General features: G+C 37.4%; 3 protein-coding genes across 15 annotated transcripts in view; 1 reads left to right on the top strand and 2 right to left on the bottom strand.

The window, feature by feature from the left end:
• The window catches only part of Unc80 (unc80, NALCN channel complex subunit), an 86,703-nt gene extending 75,505 nt beyond the window's left edge, over nucleotides 1-11,198 (bottom strand). For 6 of the 12 annotated variants that reach the window (XM_076821589.1, XM_076821597.1, XM_076821598.1 and 3 more), the window contains exons 1-9: nucleotides 10,709-11,194; nucleotides 10,539-10,626; nucleotides 10,321-10,423; nucleotides 9,559-9,607; nucleotides 7,045-7,071; nucleotides 4,123-4,143; nucleotides 1,600-1,745; nucleotides 1,367-1,514; nucleotides 353-584 (exon numbers count right to left, since the gene is read on the bottom strand). In XM_076821589.1, the coding sequence (XP_076677704.1) occupies nucleotides 353-584; nucleotides 1,367-1,514; nucleotides 1,600-1,745; nucleotides 4,123-4,143; nucleotides 7,045-7,071; nucleotides 9,559-9,607; nucleotides 10,321-10,406 (709 nt within the window). In that variant the 5' untranslated portion in view covers nucleotides 10,407-10,423; nucleotides 10,539-10,626; nucleotides 10,709-11,194. Of the gene's footprint in view, nucleotides 1-352; nucleotides 585-1,366; nucleotides 1,515-1,599; nucleotides 1,746-4,122; nucleotides 4,144-7,044; nucleotides 7,072-9,558; nucleotides 9,608-10,320; nucleotides 10,424-10,538; nucleotides 10,627-10,708 lie in introns of all 12 variants that reach the window. The other 6 variants (XM_076821592.1, XM_076821596.1, XM_076821601.1 and 3 more) reach the window with 5 other exon arrangements.
• Nucleotides 11,199-11,493: 295 nt separating this feature from the next.
• On the bottom strand, nucleotides 11,494-14,466 carry LOC143373920 (uncharacterized). The gene has a single exon (XM_076821620.1). The coding sequence runs from the start codon at nucleotides 14,464-14,466 to the stop codon at nucleotides 11,620-11,622; it is 2,847 nt and encodes a 948-aa protein (XP_076677735.1). The 3' UTR covers nucleotides 11,494-11,619.
• On the top strand, nucleotides 13,641-17,736 carry LOC143373944 (uncharacterized). Of its 2 annotated transcripts, none has more exons than XM_076821697.1 (3): nucleotides 13,641-13,660; nucleotides 15,395-15,597; nucleotides 16,617-17,736. In XM_076821697.1, exons 2-3 carry the CDS (start codon nucleotides 15,460-15,462, stop codon nucleotides 17,268-17,270), a joined length of 792 nt encoding a protein of 263 aa, XP_076677812.1. In that variant the 5' UTR covers nucleotides 13,641-13,660; nucleotides 15,395-15,459; the 3' UTR covers nucleotides 17,271-17,736. The 2 variants fall into 2 exon arrangements, with proteins under 2 accessions (XP_076677812.1, XP_076677811.1); XM_076821696.1 differs by lacking the exon at nucleotides 13,641-13,660 and adding an exon at nucleotides 14,700-15,170.
• Nucleotides 17,737-17,831: the final 95 nt, after the last annotated feature.

Below are 17,831 nucleotides of genomic sequence, written 5' to 3'. Positions count from 1 at the left end.
TCAACAGAAATACTAAAAGTTTTTTATTAATATCTCGGAAACTAATAAATTTCTGAAGCAACAATTTTAGATTTAGGGTCCACACACCCTCCCCACCCCTCGCCTCAAACCTCGTGTCGATCGGCTACTGGGGCCTTTGGGAAGTGCAGCCGCAATTTATTCGAGAAAAAAATTGATTACAGTTGACGCTCGTACCAAAAGGGTTATATATGTATAAATAGGAAGTTTCTTAGGATAATAGTTACAACTTTATAGAAGTATAGCCATCACTACGGTATAAAAGAAATTGCAGAGCATAAAATTCACGCCAGTAAAGAAACTAAGGATTTAATATAATATTAAAACAACTCACTTCCTCCCACAAATACGTCATCAGACGTCTGATTCTGTTTAGAAGACTTAAAGTATCGATTCCATAGAGCTTGTGGCTTTATCCGACAATGAGTAGTAAAACAAGATGTATCTGGATGACGGCAGTCGTACATAGCCGACCATATTTTCATGCCGTTCTCCAAACGTAAGTTAGTTTTAAAGTCGATGTCTCTTAAGTGGCTGCACAAGGGCGCGAACAGGTACACGAATAACTGTGGAGAATAAAAATTCACACCGTTTTCAACAGATTACGTCCGGATCATTGAAGAAAAGTTTTTTGCGAGTAAAGAAACGTTAAAAACACATGACAAGTGTATTATAATTTGTTAAGGATAGTTAAAATTATTCATTAACAAGGGGAGGACACCATGTGGTAGACACGGATTTTGATGAGCCTTGGCACGATGGATCTATGTCGAAAATAAGTAAATAGGTGCCCGAGCGTTTCAGCCAATAAGCCTTAATAATAGAGATATTTACATGGAAATTATTAAAAATTTCATAGTGGGGTTTTAGTGGGTAAAAATCCCACACTACCCTGGCGCCTGCGGGAGATTCCCTTCTGGAGGCGTCGGGGTAGTGTGGGAAGTATGGGGTACTATGGTTTAAAGATGTCTCCACGTTAAAAAACTTTATAATTTTTTTTTATAAATTATTTGTTTTTATAATTTTTTTTTAACTTGGGGAAATCTTCAAAAGGCACCCTAACTCCTTCAGAGGGGAATCCCCCGGGGGCGTCAGGGTAGTGTGGGATTTTTACCCATTAAAACCTCACGGTCACTATGAAATTTTTAATAATTTCCATGTAAATATCTCTATTATTGAGGTCCATTGGTAGAAACGCTCGGACACCTATTTACTTATTTTCGACATAGATCCATCGTGCCAAGGCTCATCAAAATCGGTGTCTACCACATGATGTCCTCCCCTTGTAAGTGTTAATCACCGATCATTAAGTGTTAATAGAAAAATAAGAAGAAGAAGTGTTACTTACGGTCATAGTGGGTATAGAAAATAAATAGTAGAAAGGATTCGCAGGATCGGCTTCCGTTTCGGAACATTCTTCAGCAGCATCAAGAAGTATCCAATGAAGAATGTAGAGAAGTGTCGTTTCCATAGTTCCGAGGCTTTGAAAGTCTTTCCTTAAAGATTAACGGAAGCAATTCTCGCGTAACAGAGAAAATAGAAAGATTTCATGGAAAGGCAGCACAATAGCAGATGGCTCACTTATTGTGCAGAAGATTGGCCGTGGCATGGAGGACGTAGGGTAGAGCGGTTTGGATCAAACGCCATCGTGGCACATTGCCCAACATCAGGCTCAAAGAGGGTGTCAAATCATTGTGCAGATTCTGAACCAGCACCTTCTCCAGGGACTGCAAGCGTGTATTCAAGAGTTACTTAAAGCTTGTATGTTCTGGAGGAATTAATTGTTTATATTAAAATTTAATGAATTGATACACATACTACGCAATAGTGGAATAAAAATGTAGATCATATGGTTATGTATATTTAATTCAAATATTATTTACAGGGCTATTGCTTTATTAGGTATACTAATATGAATTATACAAACTATAGGAAACAAAAAAGAATTTTTTTAAATAATTCTTACATATTATTTAATATAATTACTTTTATGCTTATCTTAGTTCTGTTTATTGATTTTGTTCAGAAGGGAAAAAGTTTCAGAGTTACAGTATTTAGAATTTTTTACACAACCTATTACAAAATTATTTTGTAATAATGACCGTATTCTGTTATTAGAGTTCATTGTGCGACATATGTTGTATCGTCACACACTATTCCCAAGGGCAGTGGTAGCACACCTTCCCTTTTTCGAATTTAAATGGCACGTAAAGGTTTTTCACTTTTTGACAGATCAGCATTTAAAGATTCAGAAACAAATCTTGCATAGTTATTAGTTAACGAAACACGATGAAACATTCTTGAGTAGGGAACAACAAAAAGCACATAAAGGCCACATGTGAGAGTAACATCGTTGGAACTAGTTATTGATGTATAAGCGAAACGAATTTTTATTTTCATACTTTATTTATCTTCGTTCGTCTCATTTTTAATTGTGCAAGATGATAATCATCAGTGGCGTATTTAGTCTAAACAGTGCCTAGGGCAAGCGTAGAATTTGCGCCTCCCCCCATTCCAATTCCATCTTTTCTGTTCTACTTCGTCGTAAAAAGTGTTCATCACACAGAACATTTTATTCAGAATTTAGAAAATCATTTTAAAGAAAGTGGAGCTAAAGGGCGGAAAAGACGAAAGTTGGAGGCAAATGAAGCCGAAAAGTGCAGAAAGTTTTTTTCGAAGGTTCTCTAAAGAGGCACGCGAAGCGCACGAATAACAAACGTAAACTAATAATATTAACCATCCAAATAAATTTATTCAAGAAACACGATTTCTTTCAGTTTTTTTTGCGCCACTTGCCCCACCCTAGATACGCCCCTGATATATCATTGTATAATTACTGTATAAGTATGATTAATAATCAAATTGATTATTAATAAACAATATATTTCATCGTATTTTCTTAACTACATATACAGCAAAATATTAAAAAATGTTTGACGTACATCGTTACGTCCTTTCTAAATGAATTATTTGAAAGTTAAAGAATCGGCGACACATTTCCTTTGTAAAAATGAAAGCAATGCACAGTGGTCTGGATACCGACTTTTAGCGGCCAAAATTCTAATTTTTCTCAAACTTGGTGATCAAAGATTTTTGACGTCACTGACACAAAAGTTGCAAAATTCAAGATGGCGGATTCAAATTTATAGCCAAAATTGAAAACACCTTTATATCGATTTTTTCCCAAGCAAATTCATTTTCTATCATACAATTCGACTATTTATCGTAAATTATTAATAAAAAGCACTATTATTACTACAAAAAAAATTTCGTGGCGAAAATTAAATATCAATTTTTTTCCGCACAAATTATTATTTTATCACGGAATTCAATTAAATACTTATATTTTTGTAAAAAGCACACCTGTACTAGAGAATAAAAGAGGAAAAAGAATCAGTTCTAACATTATCCTTAACTGAATAAATATAACTAACCAAACAAATAAGTATTATACATATACACGCAATGAAAACATCTGACAATGTCCGCTTCTTTCAAATCGCTACTCAAGCGTGTATGCAGCTACACGCGTCTAGGACACCCAAATACCTCGAGCGTCATTTCTAAAAGTCTGCATAAAATTGAAGACTGCAGGAGACTGCACTTGAAATTTGCATGCTCTTGTTAGCAATTGTGTAAGCTTTCATGTAAGAAATGTCCGACGTTAATCACTCTTAATCATTTTTTTATAAGCCTTCTCAAAGTTTAAATTGATATAAACATTGCACTCTTTGTACATCGACAAAAAAATGCTTATGGCACATATAAATAAGTGAAATATACTTCTTTACCTATATAACTGTGTAACACAAACACGTATTTTAATGTTCTATAATGAGTAATTAAAACAATTAGATTCACATAAAATTTCATGATTTTGTCTTCGTAATATTATATCTAATCAAAGAATCATCTGAAAAAGGAAAAATATGCGGATTTAGAAGCTCTGGGGGGTTGTCAATTCATACAAAAAAAATACATTGTAAAGTTGAAAAATTGAATTTTGGCCACCCTCCAAACCACTGTGCAATGGAAGGAGTACTATCACCGCTTTTTTTGGGAGTAGTCTGTTTGGTAGAGATGTTATATTTTTTATATACGAACCGTACAAGCTTCCTTCGTCTCCTGTGTAAGCATTGAAAACAAATGATAAATATTAGTGTTTATTTTTACAAGACATAGTAGAAAGAAGGATTCAAAGTTGTAAGAAAGTAAGAAAAAGGAATAAGAGGAAAGTAAGTATGCACTTGCAATAAGTTACGATGCAAAGCTATACAGTATTACACAATTAACGAAACTACGTGTACGAATTTCTTGAAGATATGGCGACGAAATTTTTTTAAAACACCCTTCAACATTACAATTTCGTAGAGTCGCTATATGCATGAAAAATATTATACAAAAAACATGAATACTGAATGTTACTAAACTTACGATTTTTACAGAATATGTAAATTACATAATTAATAATTAAGAAAGCAAAATAACTACACAGAGACATATTTTTAAAAAACCGTATCGAAAAGTGCTGAAAAAATACAATTTATTTATAACGTAGTTATCTTTACAATTGAAGGGTCGGATGCAATAAGGGGATTAGCGCTCGAAAATGAAAAAATTATTGTCCAAACGCTAAGAAAGATTGGAAAATTAAATGTTGTTAAACTGAATTTGAAAAAATATAGTGTTATAAAGCTTGTCAGGATACACATTTTTTCTATTTACAGTTTATTTATTCAATCATTACTATTCGAGCTAAAAATTATAAACAAAAAATTTTTCATCATCCAAAATCATTATTTCTTTAAACATAATTTGCGATAACTTGAGTAAATATTAACGGATCGTTATGAAACTTAAAACATAACTTCAGAAAACTCTAGCGAAGCCGCAAAATGTATGCACAAAACCCTTATTTTAACAAATGTAATAATATTTGATTAAAAAGTAATACTGGACATACCCCATGTTTTTCAACGTTCACCGTTAAAAAATATCGAGGCAATTTCGAGGTACATATAACTTGCAACGACAAAGGTTTTACTTAATATACAAGGAAGATTTTCATCAATTTTCACACTGATTAATAAATAATTGTAGAAGATATGACGATATATATAAATCCCGCGCGGTACCAACAGTCAAGGCGAATGCTAATAAGTAGTGATCCTGATTTCTCCATATTTTTTGTTTCTCGAGAAATCAGAAATGAGATCATATTTCTTGAGAATTCTCGAGAAATTGAAAAAAAGATTGCAAAAATTATATTTTTGGAATAATGTTGATAATATTTATCAAAAACACAAGATAACTTTAACTAAACCATTATTCGTGTCTAATTTATACAAAACTTGTGTAAATGAAAAAATACATATTAAATATAATTAGTAAATTTATTTATTTAATACAAAATTTGTACAAAGCGAAATATTACTTTTTGGTTTTAAAATTTATTTTTAAATAGCACAAAGCGCCTAATGTAACATCAGCGAATAATTTTTTTTTGTGGCAAAGTCTGTTACTGTTATATTTTGACTTAAATTTTAAATTCTGGATCATGCAAAAATTTTATACGGGATACAATAGTCTTATCTCCTTTTTTTCTATATTTCTTCTTTAATAGCCACAAGAAACTCATTAGGTGCTTAATTCAGTATACAATTTTTCTAAAATTTTAAATAAGAATTTAAGAGCACCTTCAGCAGTTAATAATATCGAATCTTCTGTGCTGTGATTTTCTATTGGAATTCATATAGGTTCTAATGTTATTAATGTAGAACATATAAGATGTATTATAAATTGTAGATGTGTTTATACGTTCGTGATTAACTATATAGTAATACATTCATTTACGAAAATAAATGAGATTTATAATATTTTTCCTAGACTTCAGTTTCTCGAGAAATTATAGTATTTCTCAAGAAATTATAGTATTTCTCGAGAAATTATTGTATTTCTCGAGAAATAAGAAATAAGCAATTATAAAATTTCTCGAGAAATTCTCGACAAGGAACACTACTAATAAGACTGCTAAGTCACGCATTATACGTGGCCGCTGACTGTTGGTGGCGCGTGAGATTTATATATATCGTCGTATCTTCTACAATTACTTATTAATCAGTGTGAAAATTGGTGAAAATCTTCCTTGTATATTAAGGAAAAACTTTGTCGCTGCAAGTTATATGTACCTCAAAATTGCCTCGATACTTTTTAACAGCGAATATTGAAAAACATGGGTTATGTCCAGTATAATTTTTAATTAAATATTATTACATTTGTTAAAATAAGGGTTTTGTGCATACATTTTGCGGCTTCGTTAGAGTTTTCTGAAGTTATGTTTTAAGTTTCATAACGATCCGTTAATATTTACTCAAGTTATCGCAAATTATGTTTAAAGAAATAATGATTTTGGATGATGAAAAATTTTTTGTTTATAATTTTTAGCTCGAATAGTAATGATTGAATAAATAAACTGTAAATAGAAAAAATGTGTGTCGTGGCGAACTTTACAACACTATATTTTTTCAACTTCAGTTTAACAACATTTAATTTTCCAATCTTTCTTAGCGTTTGGACAATAATTTTTCCCACTTTCGAGCGCTAGTCCCCTGATTGCATTCGACCCTTCAATTTCATTCTAACAATAAGCTAATCTCTACTTGATTCTAATAGCAGTGAAATATGAGAAACAAAATGCAGGATATCCTACAGGATTTATTTCGAAATTAAACAGTAATAAAAGCTGCACAGTATTTAGACGAAGAATACATGCTGAAAAGCTTTTTCAGGATCGCATCTGAATGCATTAAAGCGAATATTGGTATTCGTAACGGTAGCATGCAATAAAATCATAGAAAGTAATATAATTTCTAAATAGTAAGCTGTTAGAAATTATATTACTATTATAAAACTAATTATGTTCTAGTAATATAATCAGAGTAATCATAATGTAAATGTTTAATTGCGCAAGTAGGTTTGAAAGTATCGGGGGCAGGCAGGTATCAAGCTTACAATTAGCGAACTTACATGATGGCCTGGCGCGTGTTGACAGAACTGCAGGTGACACGCGGAGGCGGCAGAGTAGAGGAGTTTACTTTGTTAGTGCGGGTCGGGTAGGTATTGGAATACAAAGTGTTGATGGGATTGATAAGGAACTTCGCACGACATGAAATCCCACAGTATTTATCGAGGAAATGAAATTTTACGTATTCTTCTTAAATGCAATTCTCAATGCAATTCATATAATTTATTTGTAATATTATAATTTTGGATTCCATGCCTGCAGAAAATCTTGAACATACGTTTTCTAAAACATAACACTGTTAATTTTTGTTCCATATCGAATCTTTATATTCGTTTTAAGGCTGCAGTTCCGAAAGGGACCGGTGGCCAATCGAAATGAAAAATTGGTGGGTATTACGAGGGGTGTCGAAAGACCCGAAATATAAAATTTTAGCTTCGGCAATTAATGCGTTCAAAAGATACAGGGGTAATTGTGCATAAAAGGGTACACCTTACCGATTCTTTTTAATCACTTTACCACGGTCCCTGCTCTTAACAATATTTCTGTAGACTTATACCGACACAACGCATTCCACTTTCCAACTTGTCCCGGGTATTTTTATCGGTTGTACATACATTGGAACCCATGTGAGTTTGGCGATGCTAAAAATGAGACTGTGGTTGCAAAATTTCAAAAATAAAAAATGGCAGAACGGGAGGGTTCTCCGGGTAAGGGGCCTGCACCAACGCCCACAAAAAATTCATAATTTTTTATTAATATTTCGGAAACTAATAAATACCCGAAGCTACAATTTTAGATTTAGGGTCCACACCCTCTCCCCACTCCTCCCTCCAAACTAGTGTTCCTGATTTCTCCATATTTTTTGTTTCTTGAGAAATCAGAATCGAGATCATATTTCTTGAGAATTCTCGAAATTGAAAAAAATATTGCAAAAATTATATTTTTAGATTAATGTTGATAATATTTATCAAAAACACAAGATAACTTTAACTAACTTTCCACTTTCCAAATTGTCCTGTGTATTAGTATTGTTTGGGGCTAGATTAGTGCGGGGGGGGGGGGGGGGCGTAAAGCATGGTAGCGAACCGATGTGAGTTTGGCGATGCTAAAAATGAGACTGAGGCTACGCAATTTCAAAATGAAAAAATTGGGGGACGGGAGATTTCCCGGGTAGAGGGGGGGGGGGGGGCTGCGCCAAGGTCCAAAAAAAATTCCCCCCCCCCAAAAAATTAGCAATATTTTTTATTAATATTCCGGAAACTAATAAATACTCGAAGCTACAATTTTCGATTTAGAGTCCACACCCCCTCCCCACCCCTCCCCCCAAACCACATCTCGATCGGCCACCGGTTCGTTTCGGAATAATATCTTTTACGCCGGAACAGTTTGCTTATTATTACGCATCAATTATTAAGATGATGCATTTTACTTTTGTCTTGATTTCGCATATAACAGCTGTGTTACAGCTAGTAAAAACAGATTTATGTTTCTTAAAATGAAATTCACTTGTCTGATCGTAGTAAATACCTTAAACTGAAATTTTATATGTCAGACTTCTAAGAAAAAGCACAACTTTGTTTAGGACAATCACGAAAGCAAAGAAACCAGACGAAAGGATGCCGATGCTCCATTTATCAGTTTGATTTTTGTTTTTTAATTACTGAATTTCCTATCCGCAGACAACATAAGTGTTGTTTATAAAATTTCCTTGATTTCTTCCCACGAAATTCGCTACCACGCTTCGTAAACATCAGACACTTTTGCAGTGTTATACTAATTTCCCTGTTGTCCGCACGCGTGAGCACACGTGCATGTACACTAGGGTGGTCCTTATTTTTCTACGTTAAAATTTTTATTTTCAGACCCTCTTAAAATCTTCTATTTGACAAAAAAATATATCTTCTTGTTTTTTATTTGTATATTTTGATATATAAAGGTCGCTCAAGGACTTTATATTTCGCATGTGCCACAAGTTTGGCAACTGCGACTTTCCATAATTGTGACTTGTCAATTTTAATGAAACGGTGCCTGCATTTATATATCAGAATCCGAAACCATGCTTTTACCTATGCGTTTGCGTCTGCATGTGTTTCGAGAGCTGCTGATGAGAGAAATTTAAATGTGCATATAAAGCCTTATGCCACAACACAATACAGTGCACACTCGTTATAAACCCGTTTCGTCTATGCGATGTGTGCCCGAATTTTAATGTTATACTCTCACTTAAAAGTTAATAAAATTATTTTGTCCTTATTGCAAAAATTTCTATCAATTTATACCAAAATAGTAATATTTCAATGCCATTGAGCGACCTTTAATCCTTAATATATTTCAACAAAATTTTAGACGCAATTCTTTTAAACTATTTGGAAACTTCTGAGAGGGTCAGAAGAAAATTTTAAAAACTCTGATTTTTTACCATACGTATAAGGACCACCCTAATGCACACACGTACACGTCTTACATCCTTTCACAAGTCAAGATATATTTGCAAAAGTGAAAATAAAAATTTTTACCGTGCAGGACGCCTCATGCACCTTTCCCAATTTCGCACGTATGAATGGCCTGTAATACGAAAACATCATCTTGTATTGTATCGCATAATCATTATACAAGCATTTAAGAATCACTAGCAGAGACAGGTTACGCCGAAGCGTGCAAAATTAAAACGATTAAAAGAACGATAGGGAATCCCACGTAATAATTCGAGGGAACGAAAATACTATTTTATGAAATACATACGTATCACAGTTAATAGTCTTATGTAATTTAACCCTTAACTGGTATCCTAGGTCGCACATGACCCCAAGCACTCAAAGTTCGCTGCAAAATTTTTGGTTGTCTAAGTTTGTCAACTGAATTTCTAATTAATTTTACAGTTAATAGTTTAACTTTCTACGTTCCTATTATTTTATACATTACCTAACAACAAAATATTCATAGAGGATGATCTAGTGTCGACTTTACAAATTTCTGTGTCCTTTTTTATTTGGGGTCTGCCACGACCCCAGTATACCAGTCACGTTTGCCAAAAACAGTATACCAGTTAAGGGTTAAATGCACGAATAGTGATCGAGGAAAGGCATTGATCAAACATTGATCTGTATCGTTGTTTGCACGCGGAAACATTTAATTAGTAAATAAATACGAATCCTAATAATATTTCAAATACAAATTAACAATTGTTCACTAGCAAACATCTAAAGTCAATCTTTCTTTAACCACTTAATATACAAAATAAATAAAAATGGGAAGTGACGTTGTAAGGCATATTGTACCTCAATTGCCGCCAAAGGAACATCTGAACTGGAGTGGGTAAAGCCTGCTCCTGCAGGAGTCCGTCGATAGACCGTCGTTTGTCCATGTTTCAATTAAAAACGTCTAGAATCATGTTTGTCATTTACGCGAGGAAATCGAGGAGAAGGGAGAGCCAAAGAAATTTGGCGTACGCTCGAGATCCCTACACTTTGTGCATACACATCGCCACGTGTCTCACCTGGCAATACCAAATGTTCTTCCGTTCACTGCTCAGCGACATCGGGCGATTTTCCGCGTTCCGGTAAATGCGACTCGATAGTCTCACCCTGGGATCGAATAAATCAATCGTTTCTTAATGCCGCGACGAACTGTTCATCGCTCAACCGGGAATGGAATGCTGTTACGTACCTACGTTTTAATGTCGACACAATGGGTCCTGATTCAACGAGGACTATGCTTCTATTCGAGATGTTGTTCACACACTGTCCTAGATCCCTTGGAAGTTCGAGGCACGCATTTTTCACACGATCCTACTACGTAGGGGCGGATTGAAGGTGGAGCAGCACAGTGCAAAGGCAGGATCACGTGCCACTCGGCCTAGTGACACAGTTGTATCATCCTGGCCGTCAGGTAGAATACTCACCGAAAGGTTGGATGCAACACCACCGCAGGATCGTAACTGAAAGACACGGCGGACGTAATGCTGTTGGAAAGGATGGGAATGCGCGCGCTACTCTCGGAAAATCCAATGCGCCGGTCGTTCCATCGATCAGCCCAGGAATCTGCTCGCTGGACCACCCCCACTGTGCTACGAGCGACCCACCCTTCTCGCGCTAGGCACGTCCCTACCAACCCACTTAGCCACCTAGGCCACCTTGTTTCAACAAAATCCCACAAGCCACGATCATTCTGCGTACCTGATCACGCGATTGCTGAACACAACAATCTCCCTACTTATCAACCCGGTTACCATTGCTATCTAACCTGTGGCATTGACATTTCTTAAATCGTGCCCGAGATAAAAATGAGAAATTAATTTCTGCAGGACTGAAGGGTTTTGTATTCAATATCTCCTGGGAGGCTTCAAAGCGACATCATTTAATATTTCTTCACGGGACATTGACATAGTTAATCCAGAAATTGGCTGTCAAATAATAAGAGATGATGAACTATAGAACCTTATTATGATCCAAATTAGAGTAACAGCGGGGGAGGTATAAGTATACAAAAAGGAGAAGTTAAGTGCTGGGGGTAAATTGGATATGGGGAAGAAAAGATCAATGTTACTTACAAGCGAAGTGGAAAGCATCGAATGTTGTTTAGTCAGCTTGTTTGGAGACCACTTCAGTACCACATACGTCATCATTTTCAACTTCAATAACCCGACTGTCTCTCTGAAGGGTGTCAAGCTGTGCTTTCTCAGTGGAAGCCAGCTTCCAGTCGAGGAACCTCTCAACATCTCGAAGCGCCATGTCCATCTCGAACACGATCTTGTTGCTGCACGTTCCTCCCTCGTTCTTTGTTCCTTTGCAGGGAACCGCGCTGATTTCTATACACACTTCCGTGACAACGTTCCCTTTATCGGCTATTCTTTTCGCCTCGTTGCTAACAGCTTTGTAGACGTCGCACCACAAGTCTTTTTGACTCGGATGCAAGTTCCCGATAAATTCCCGGAAACTCTCCCAATCCATGCCTTCCGTTTGCTGCAGAATCTCCCGATACAGCAGCAAAATATTTGCCACTTCGCCGCATCTACCGTCATCACCCAGGACAGGTCCGAACGATGACCCACTGTATGTAATTCGCCGCGTGATATTCTTCAAATGATCGTCCAACAAATTACCGCTCGAATGCTTGTGCCCCTCCGATTTCGTAGGTCTTATGGACTTGATAGATTTCAGGGGTCCAAACAACTGTTTGCTAAACAATTTTCTAGCTCCAAAAGCTTCAGCCTTTTTGGAGTTTATTTTGTTTACACACTTGTCTGCTGGCTCCTGACTGCTTCGAAGTGTTGAACCTGGAAAATCATTGTCAGTCTGACTTGTTGGTAACTCTGAATGGCACTTGCTGTTTCTACTGTCGGTTTGCAGGCCTCGCTGCCTGCCAACCGATGCCTCCGAGCAGTGAGGGCAATCTTTGGCAGCCCCGGAAGAGGGATGCTTAACATTTAACCCAACTGTGGAAGACTTTTGCGCAACCTGTTCTTCACAAGTTTTATCGTAGGCGCTACTTTCCTTATCAGTCTGCGGAGGTTTCACCCATTCGCGTATCATGTGTTCCGCAGACGAGGAACTACAGTTGGTGGTGTAACTTGGGTCAGATTGCAGCACCGAATCCGATGCTTCGGTACAGTTCTCGAGTGAATCGTCCTCCATTAAGCATGTGACGCTGTTCGATCCTTTATTATTTTCGGCGGATTCAATGTACTCCCAATGGTCTGAAGATTTGTGATAATTTCGGAAGCGAAGTTTCTGAGCTTTGTGTTTGTTGTTGGTTGCCTCGTTTGAATATTTTAATTTATTGCACACCTTGAATGCCGAGTCTAATTGCGGATGGTCATCTCTACTAGCATGTAAAACGAAGCTAGACTTATTGTTAGAGCGTCTAGACGGTACACGGGTTCTTTCGTCGAGTTGCGAAACGAATTCTTTCTTTTTCCTGTCCGCCGATTTGAGGCCGCCGTGCGCCAAGTACGTCATTAGATTGATGATCGAATCAATGTTATTAGTAGTAGGGTAATTCAGTAATTGATTCTGTTTGCTCCTCGCGCCACGCACACTTCCTAAAGCTGCGCAACCTTGCTTTGCAAAATCGTCTACCTGTGATTTCGATTTTACGTATAGGATATTTTTGACAACTTTCTCGTTGCATTCAGAGCCGCTTTGCTGACTTTCCTGCAACACCTGCTCGTTCTGTTTCCTACGCATTAGATCATCGGCCTCGCCTGAAGAGTTACCAGTAGCACTACTGTCACTCTTATCTCTAACTTCAAAGTTAGAATTACGTTTCACTTGTCGCGTCGTCCCACTGTTATTTATAATCTTATCAGTGCTTTCTATTTTAAGCTTTTCCTCCTTAACAGGTGATAATTCTGTCATTTGCGTGCCAGTGGCGCTGCCCTGCAATTCCATCGCAAACGATTTTATGCCGTCGCGTGTTTCAATTTTATTATCCTCGAAATTTATTTCCGCCGGCCTCCGAATACTACACATTCCGTGCGTCACGTTATCATTTTCACGCTCCGCTACCATAGTGTCAACTCTTCGCGGAACGCCCGCGCCCAGTTTATCTTGGCGTCCAGAATTCAAATTTACACCTCTTGAACCGCAATCTCTTTTATTATCCGTGCATCGCGCGTAGGTAAATTGCTTAGCATTTTTCGGCGTATCCCAACACTTCCCAGTACGCGGCGTGGCTTGTTTCTTTCCGCACCTCTCCATTTCCCTGTGGAGTTTTGAGTTATTATTATCATTGCTCGGAAATACTTGGGTATTCAAGAAATAGGAAGTCCTAGGCGGTGATTTCCGTGGTTGGATAGAAACGTTTCGGGAGTTTGAACAACTAATTACGCCGCAATGCTTACACATCTTCATCGAGGGATCAGCTGAAAGAACCTGCTCCAGTTGTTCATCGGTGCATCGTGCTACGAGCGATTGCAGCTTGGTCATCGCGCTGCGAAATCGAAATGCGGACAAAAGGGTATCTTCGGAAGATGGTCGTTTCAGCGAATCAAAAATCTTATAAAGTGCACGCAGCTCGATTAATGGACCTTGATCCCTATCTTTCCAGCCCTGGTCAACTAGAGGATCGTTTGAATAACTGAAACATTTTTCGCCCTTCTTTGTGAGCACTTTGTTTATCGACTTCTCCATATCAGCATTGCACGCGTAGTACCTCAAAAGTAGATCGATATCAAATGATTGGTTTAAACTTCGAAACGAGTCCACCCTTTGCGCGGAAGGTGGCGAGCATTCGTAGTTCGATTCCAACTTCTTTGAATTTCCAGCGTCCCTTTGGGCCCCATTTTGCGGGGAATAATGGAAAGCTTTCGCACTTGCGTGTTCCTGAATTGTACTTAACGCCTTCGCAGAATGTGCAATATCAGATGCTGGGACTTTCGCAACAGGGTTAATTACCCTTAGTTCAATGTATTCGTCTTCATCCATCTTTGGTGAATGCAGACTGTTTTATAAATTCCTTAATATTATTTAAGTGTTTACTGTAGATGAGGTTTGTAACGAGTCAGGCAATTGCTGGAGGATTTCATCGAACATGCTTCATAACCTGTTCGAGTCCATATTTCATTGATACTTTGACAGTTGCTTATTGACAGTTATAATTGTAACATGGGCAATGCTTTTAATTGATATAGGTTAAATTTATTGTTCAAGTATTTAACTGACGTTAATTTTTTAATGTAACTGTTAAGAACGTATTCGAAATTGTAATTTACTGTAATTAGTTAACCAGCTTGTATGAGGTAAGAGGAGAACACTTTGCGATCAGAAATACCTAGGGTGACGTTCGAAGCAGGCGTCGACGTTATTTCGGAAAATTATTTTAGATTACTGTTAATCCTGTATAATTATTGTATATGACTCAAGCTTGAATTTACTTTTAATTTACTCAACGAAAATTACTTGAATAGAAAGTACACATAACAAACATATACAAATACTTAACAAATGTCAAGTGTCCGTGTATTTGCCATGCATGTATAAAATATGACAATCGTCTTCTGCATTCTGACAGCTGCGATTTCAGTTCCTTATCGACATGAGAATGCCTCAAATAATGGTCGAGGCATTTGCAAAAGGCTTGATCGATAAAATAATGATGGAAGCCTTTAATGTTATGGACACTGATAATGGTAAATTATTGTTTTTCTGTACAAAAACGTGCGTCCAAGTTTGATTTTGGTTAATAAGCATCTAGAAAGTATACGCTGCCAATTTACAGAATACCTACGTACTAACATTTGAGTAACATTTTTATTAAAATAGCCGTGTATTTAATAGACGTGTAATTAACAAAAGATTAGGGACAAAATAGTGACTGTAAGAAATTCCAATCAATGAAAATAACCGTTATCAGACAAATTGCGAAATCTGGATAGTCGAGAAGAATCGGCCGATGTTCGATCGCAATCAGCGCAACAAATGCACGATAGCTCGTGTGCAGATCAGAACGAACCAAAAGCCACGGAACTTATTCAGAAAATGGTACGTGGATTGCGTAACTTGCAAATCGGAGATTCGACTTCTGTACCATCCTCGTTATCCACATTAGAGAAGCAGGTAAAAATGCGACAAACTCAAATTAGCATATTATAACCTGTGACTAAAGAAAAGAGTATTTATATAACCGAAATAAATAAAACTAGTTTACAAAATACAAAAAATTATTTTTGTGCGCACCTTTACGAAGAAAACAAGCCCAATCTGAGCAAAATCCATGCACAAATAAGGAAGTTATGGGCGATAGAGCGGGAGTGCCTATTTTCAACTTTTTCCCTATTTTTGCATTTCTTCCTGTTTCTTGGCAAATTACGTATTTGTCTTCAGTGAAAACAAATTTAAATGTATTTTATTTATTTATTTATTTTTTAGAAAAACAATTTTGGCTCTTTCCATTTCTTTTGCCCGCACTGAGATCAGTAATTTGCCAAGAAACAGGAAGAAATGCAAAAATAGGGAAAAAGTTGAAAATAGGCACTCGCGCTCTATCGCCCATAACTTTCTTAATTGTGCATGGATTTTGCTGAGATTGGGCTTGTTTTATTCGTAAAGGTACGCACTCTGCGCAAAAAATAAGAAACTGGACGTCACATGATAGTTTCTATGTCTTCCAGGCTATGTAGTGAATTTTCGATTTCGGCCCCAAAACATTACAATTTTTCTTAAGTTTCGTTCGATTCCGCCTAAACTATTGGTCGGATTGGAGAACACTGTCGGAAAGAGTTGTATGCAATTTAATTATCTTTAATTTAAGAGTCGTCGCGATCAAATCGGTCAACTCTAACGCGAGATACGGCCAATAACGTCAGGTCGTCTTCTTAAAAAATTACCAAAATATTCATCGGGCGATATCTCAAAAACGTATTCATAGCATTTCGTCTCATGTCGATTTTTGAGTTTAGGGGACCACCTTACGTAAGAATTTCATAGTAGAGTCTCGATCAAAAATATTTTTTTTGATTTTGTAAACTAGTGTAATTAGTATAAGTATTTAATAAGACTGAAATTAAAATCAAAATAGGTTACACCACGTTTAATTTAGTCCCTATGTCTCTTAAATATCTAACATGTTAAAACAGGTGAAACATGCCATATCTACTATCGGCATTGTTTCGCTCGCAGACACGATCGAGTCTCCAGAAATGCACACCCCCCAGGGCCAAGGTGACGTGCACAAAATAATGCACGATGCAGTTATCGAAACACCAATAGCACGAGCATGTAATCGCATGGAAAAGGAAAGCAACGATTCGAGCGAGGCAACTAGAATATCCGTCAGTCTGCTTCATCGAATGATCGAGGAACTGGAAACCAAAACAGTGGAAGCCAGCGCGGAGGCAGAAGAGAAGCACGATTCCGTTGCAAAGCAAGGGATCGCAGCTTGGGAAGAAACGGAAGAACAATTCATACGGACTATCGAGGGTGTTGACGATCCCGAGTCAAACCCCGTTGCCTCCCGGTATGAAAGTAATGAGCTCGTGCGCGGGGAATCCTCTTCCGTCGTGTGCTCAACGCCTATTTCGAAGAACATCAGTTTGGAGGAAGTGGCGATCGAAGAAATTACCCCCTCGCCTCTGCCTACTCGAACGGACGATTATCTATCAGGGAGCGTGTCCAGGAGGAACAAGAAAAAGTGCTGCAACGAGTCGAACTCAAAGAGTCCGAAGAAGAAAAGCATTTTAGCCAGAATGCGGAAACTGCTGGGGGCTGCGTTCGGCCGGCGAAAGAACTGATGCAACACTGACTCGCGGTTACAGTTTCTTCCCGACAGAGTTAGGGATTAATGGAGGTTCGAGCATCGTACTGTCCACTTGCAGACCTACTTTTTAAAAAGAAATGCCTTATTCGTCTGCGACGAGCTGATAAAAATAACCCCCTAGCTTAGTCATCATCTGCGACGAGTACCGCGTAGCCTGCGCATGCAACGCTTTCGCGAAGTTATATCAGACATGAAATAAATTCCTCGCATTCCTAAGAGCACCGCGGGGAGTACAGTTGTAGCCGAACAAATTCTTTACAATACAACGACTCTTTTTGTAACCACGTGAGAGTTTCTTTGTTGCGTGACGGTATTGATTAAGGCAAAGGTGGAAATTAGGTGATAAGGGCGCAACAGGTCCACCGACATCGAAGGCCGCCTCAAGTATATTTCTGTTTGGCCCGTAAAACCCGCGTTACAGATCTGGCAGCCCTGACATACGAACGGCACCGTCGAAAACCATTTATCGTAGTAGGAAGCACAGCTTAAGCTTAAACCGCGATTACCTCTCGAACTGTTTTTGGACCGCGGCGTT

Source organism: Andrena cerasifolii, chromosome 10, assembly GCF_050908995.1.
Source record: "Andrena cerasifolii isolate SP2316 chromosome 10, iyAndCera1_principal, whole genome shotgun sequence".
Lineage (NCBI taxonomy): Eukaryota > Metazoa > Arthropoda > Insecta > Hymenoptera > Andrenidae > Andrena > Andrena cerasifolii.
Note: the sequence above shows the minus strand (reverse complement) of the source record. Positions and strands in the feature narration are given on the sequence as shown.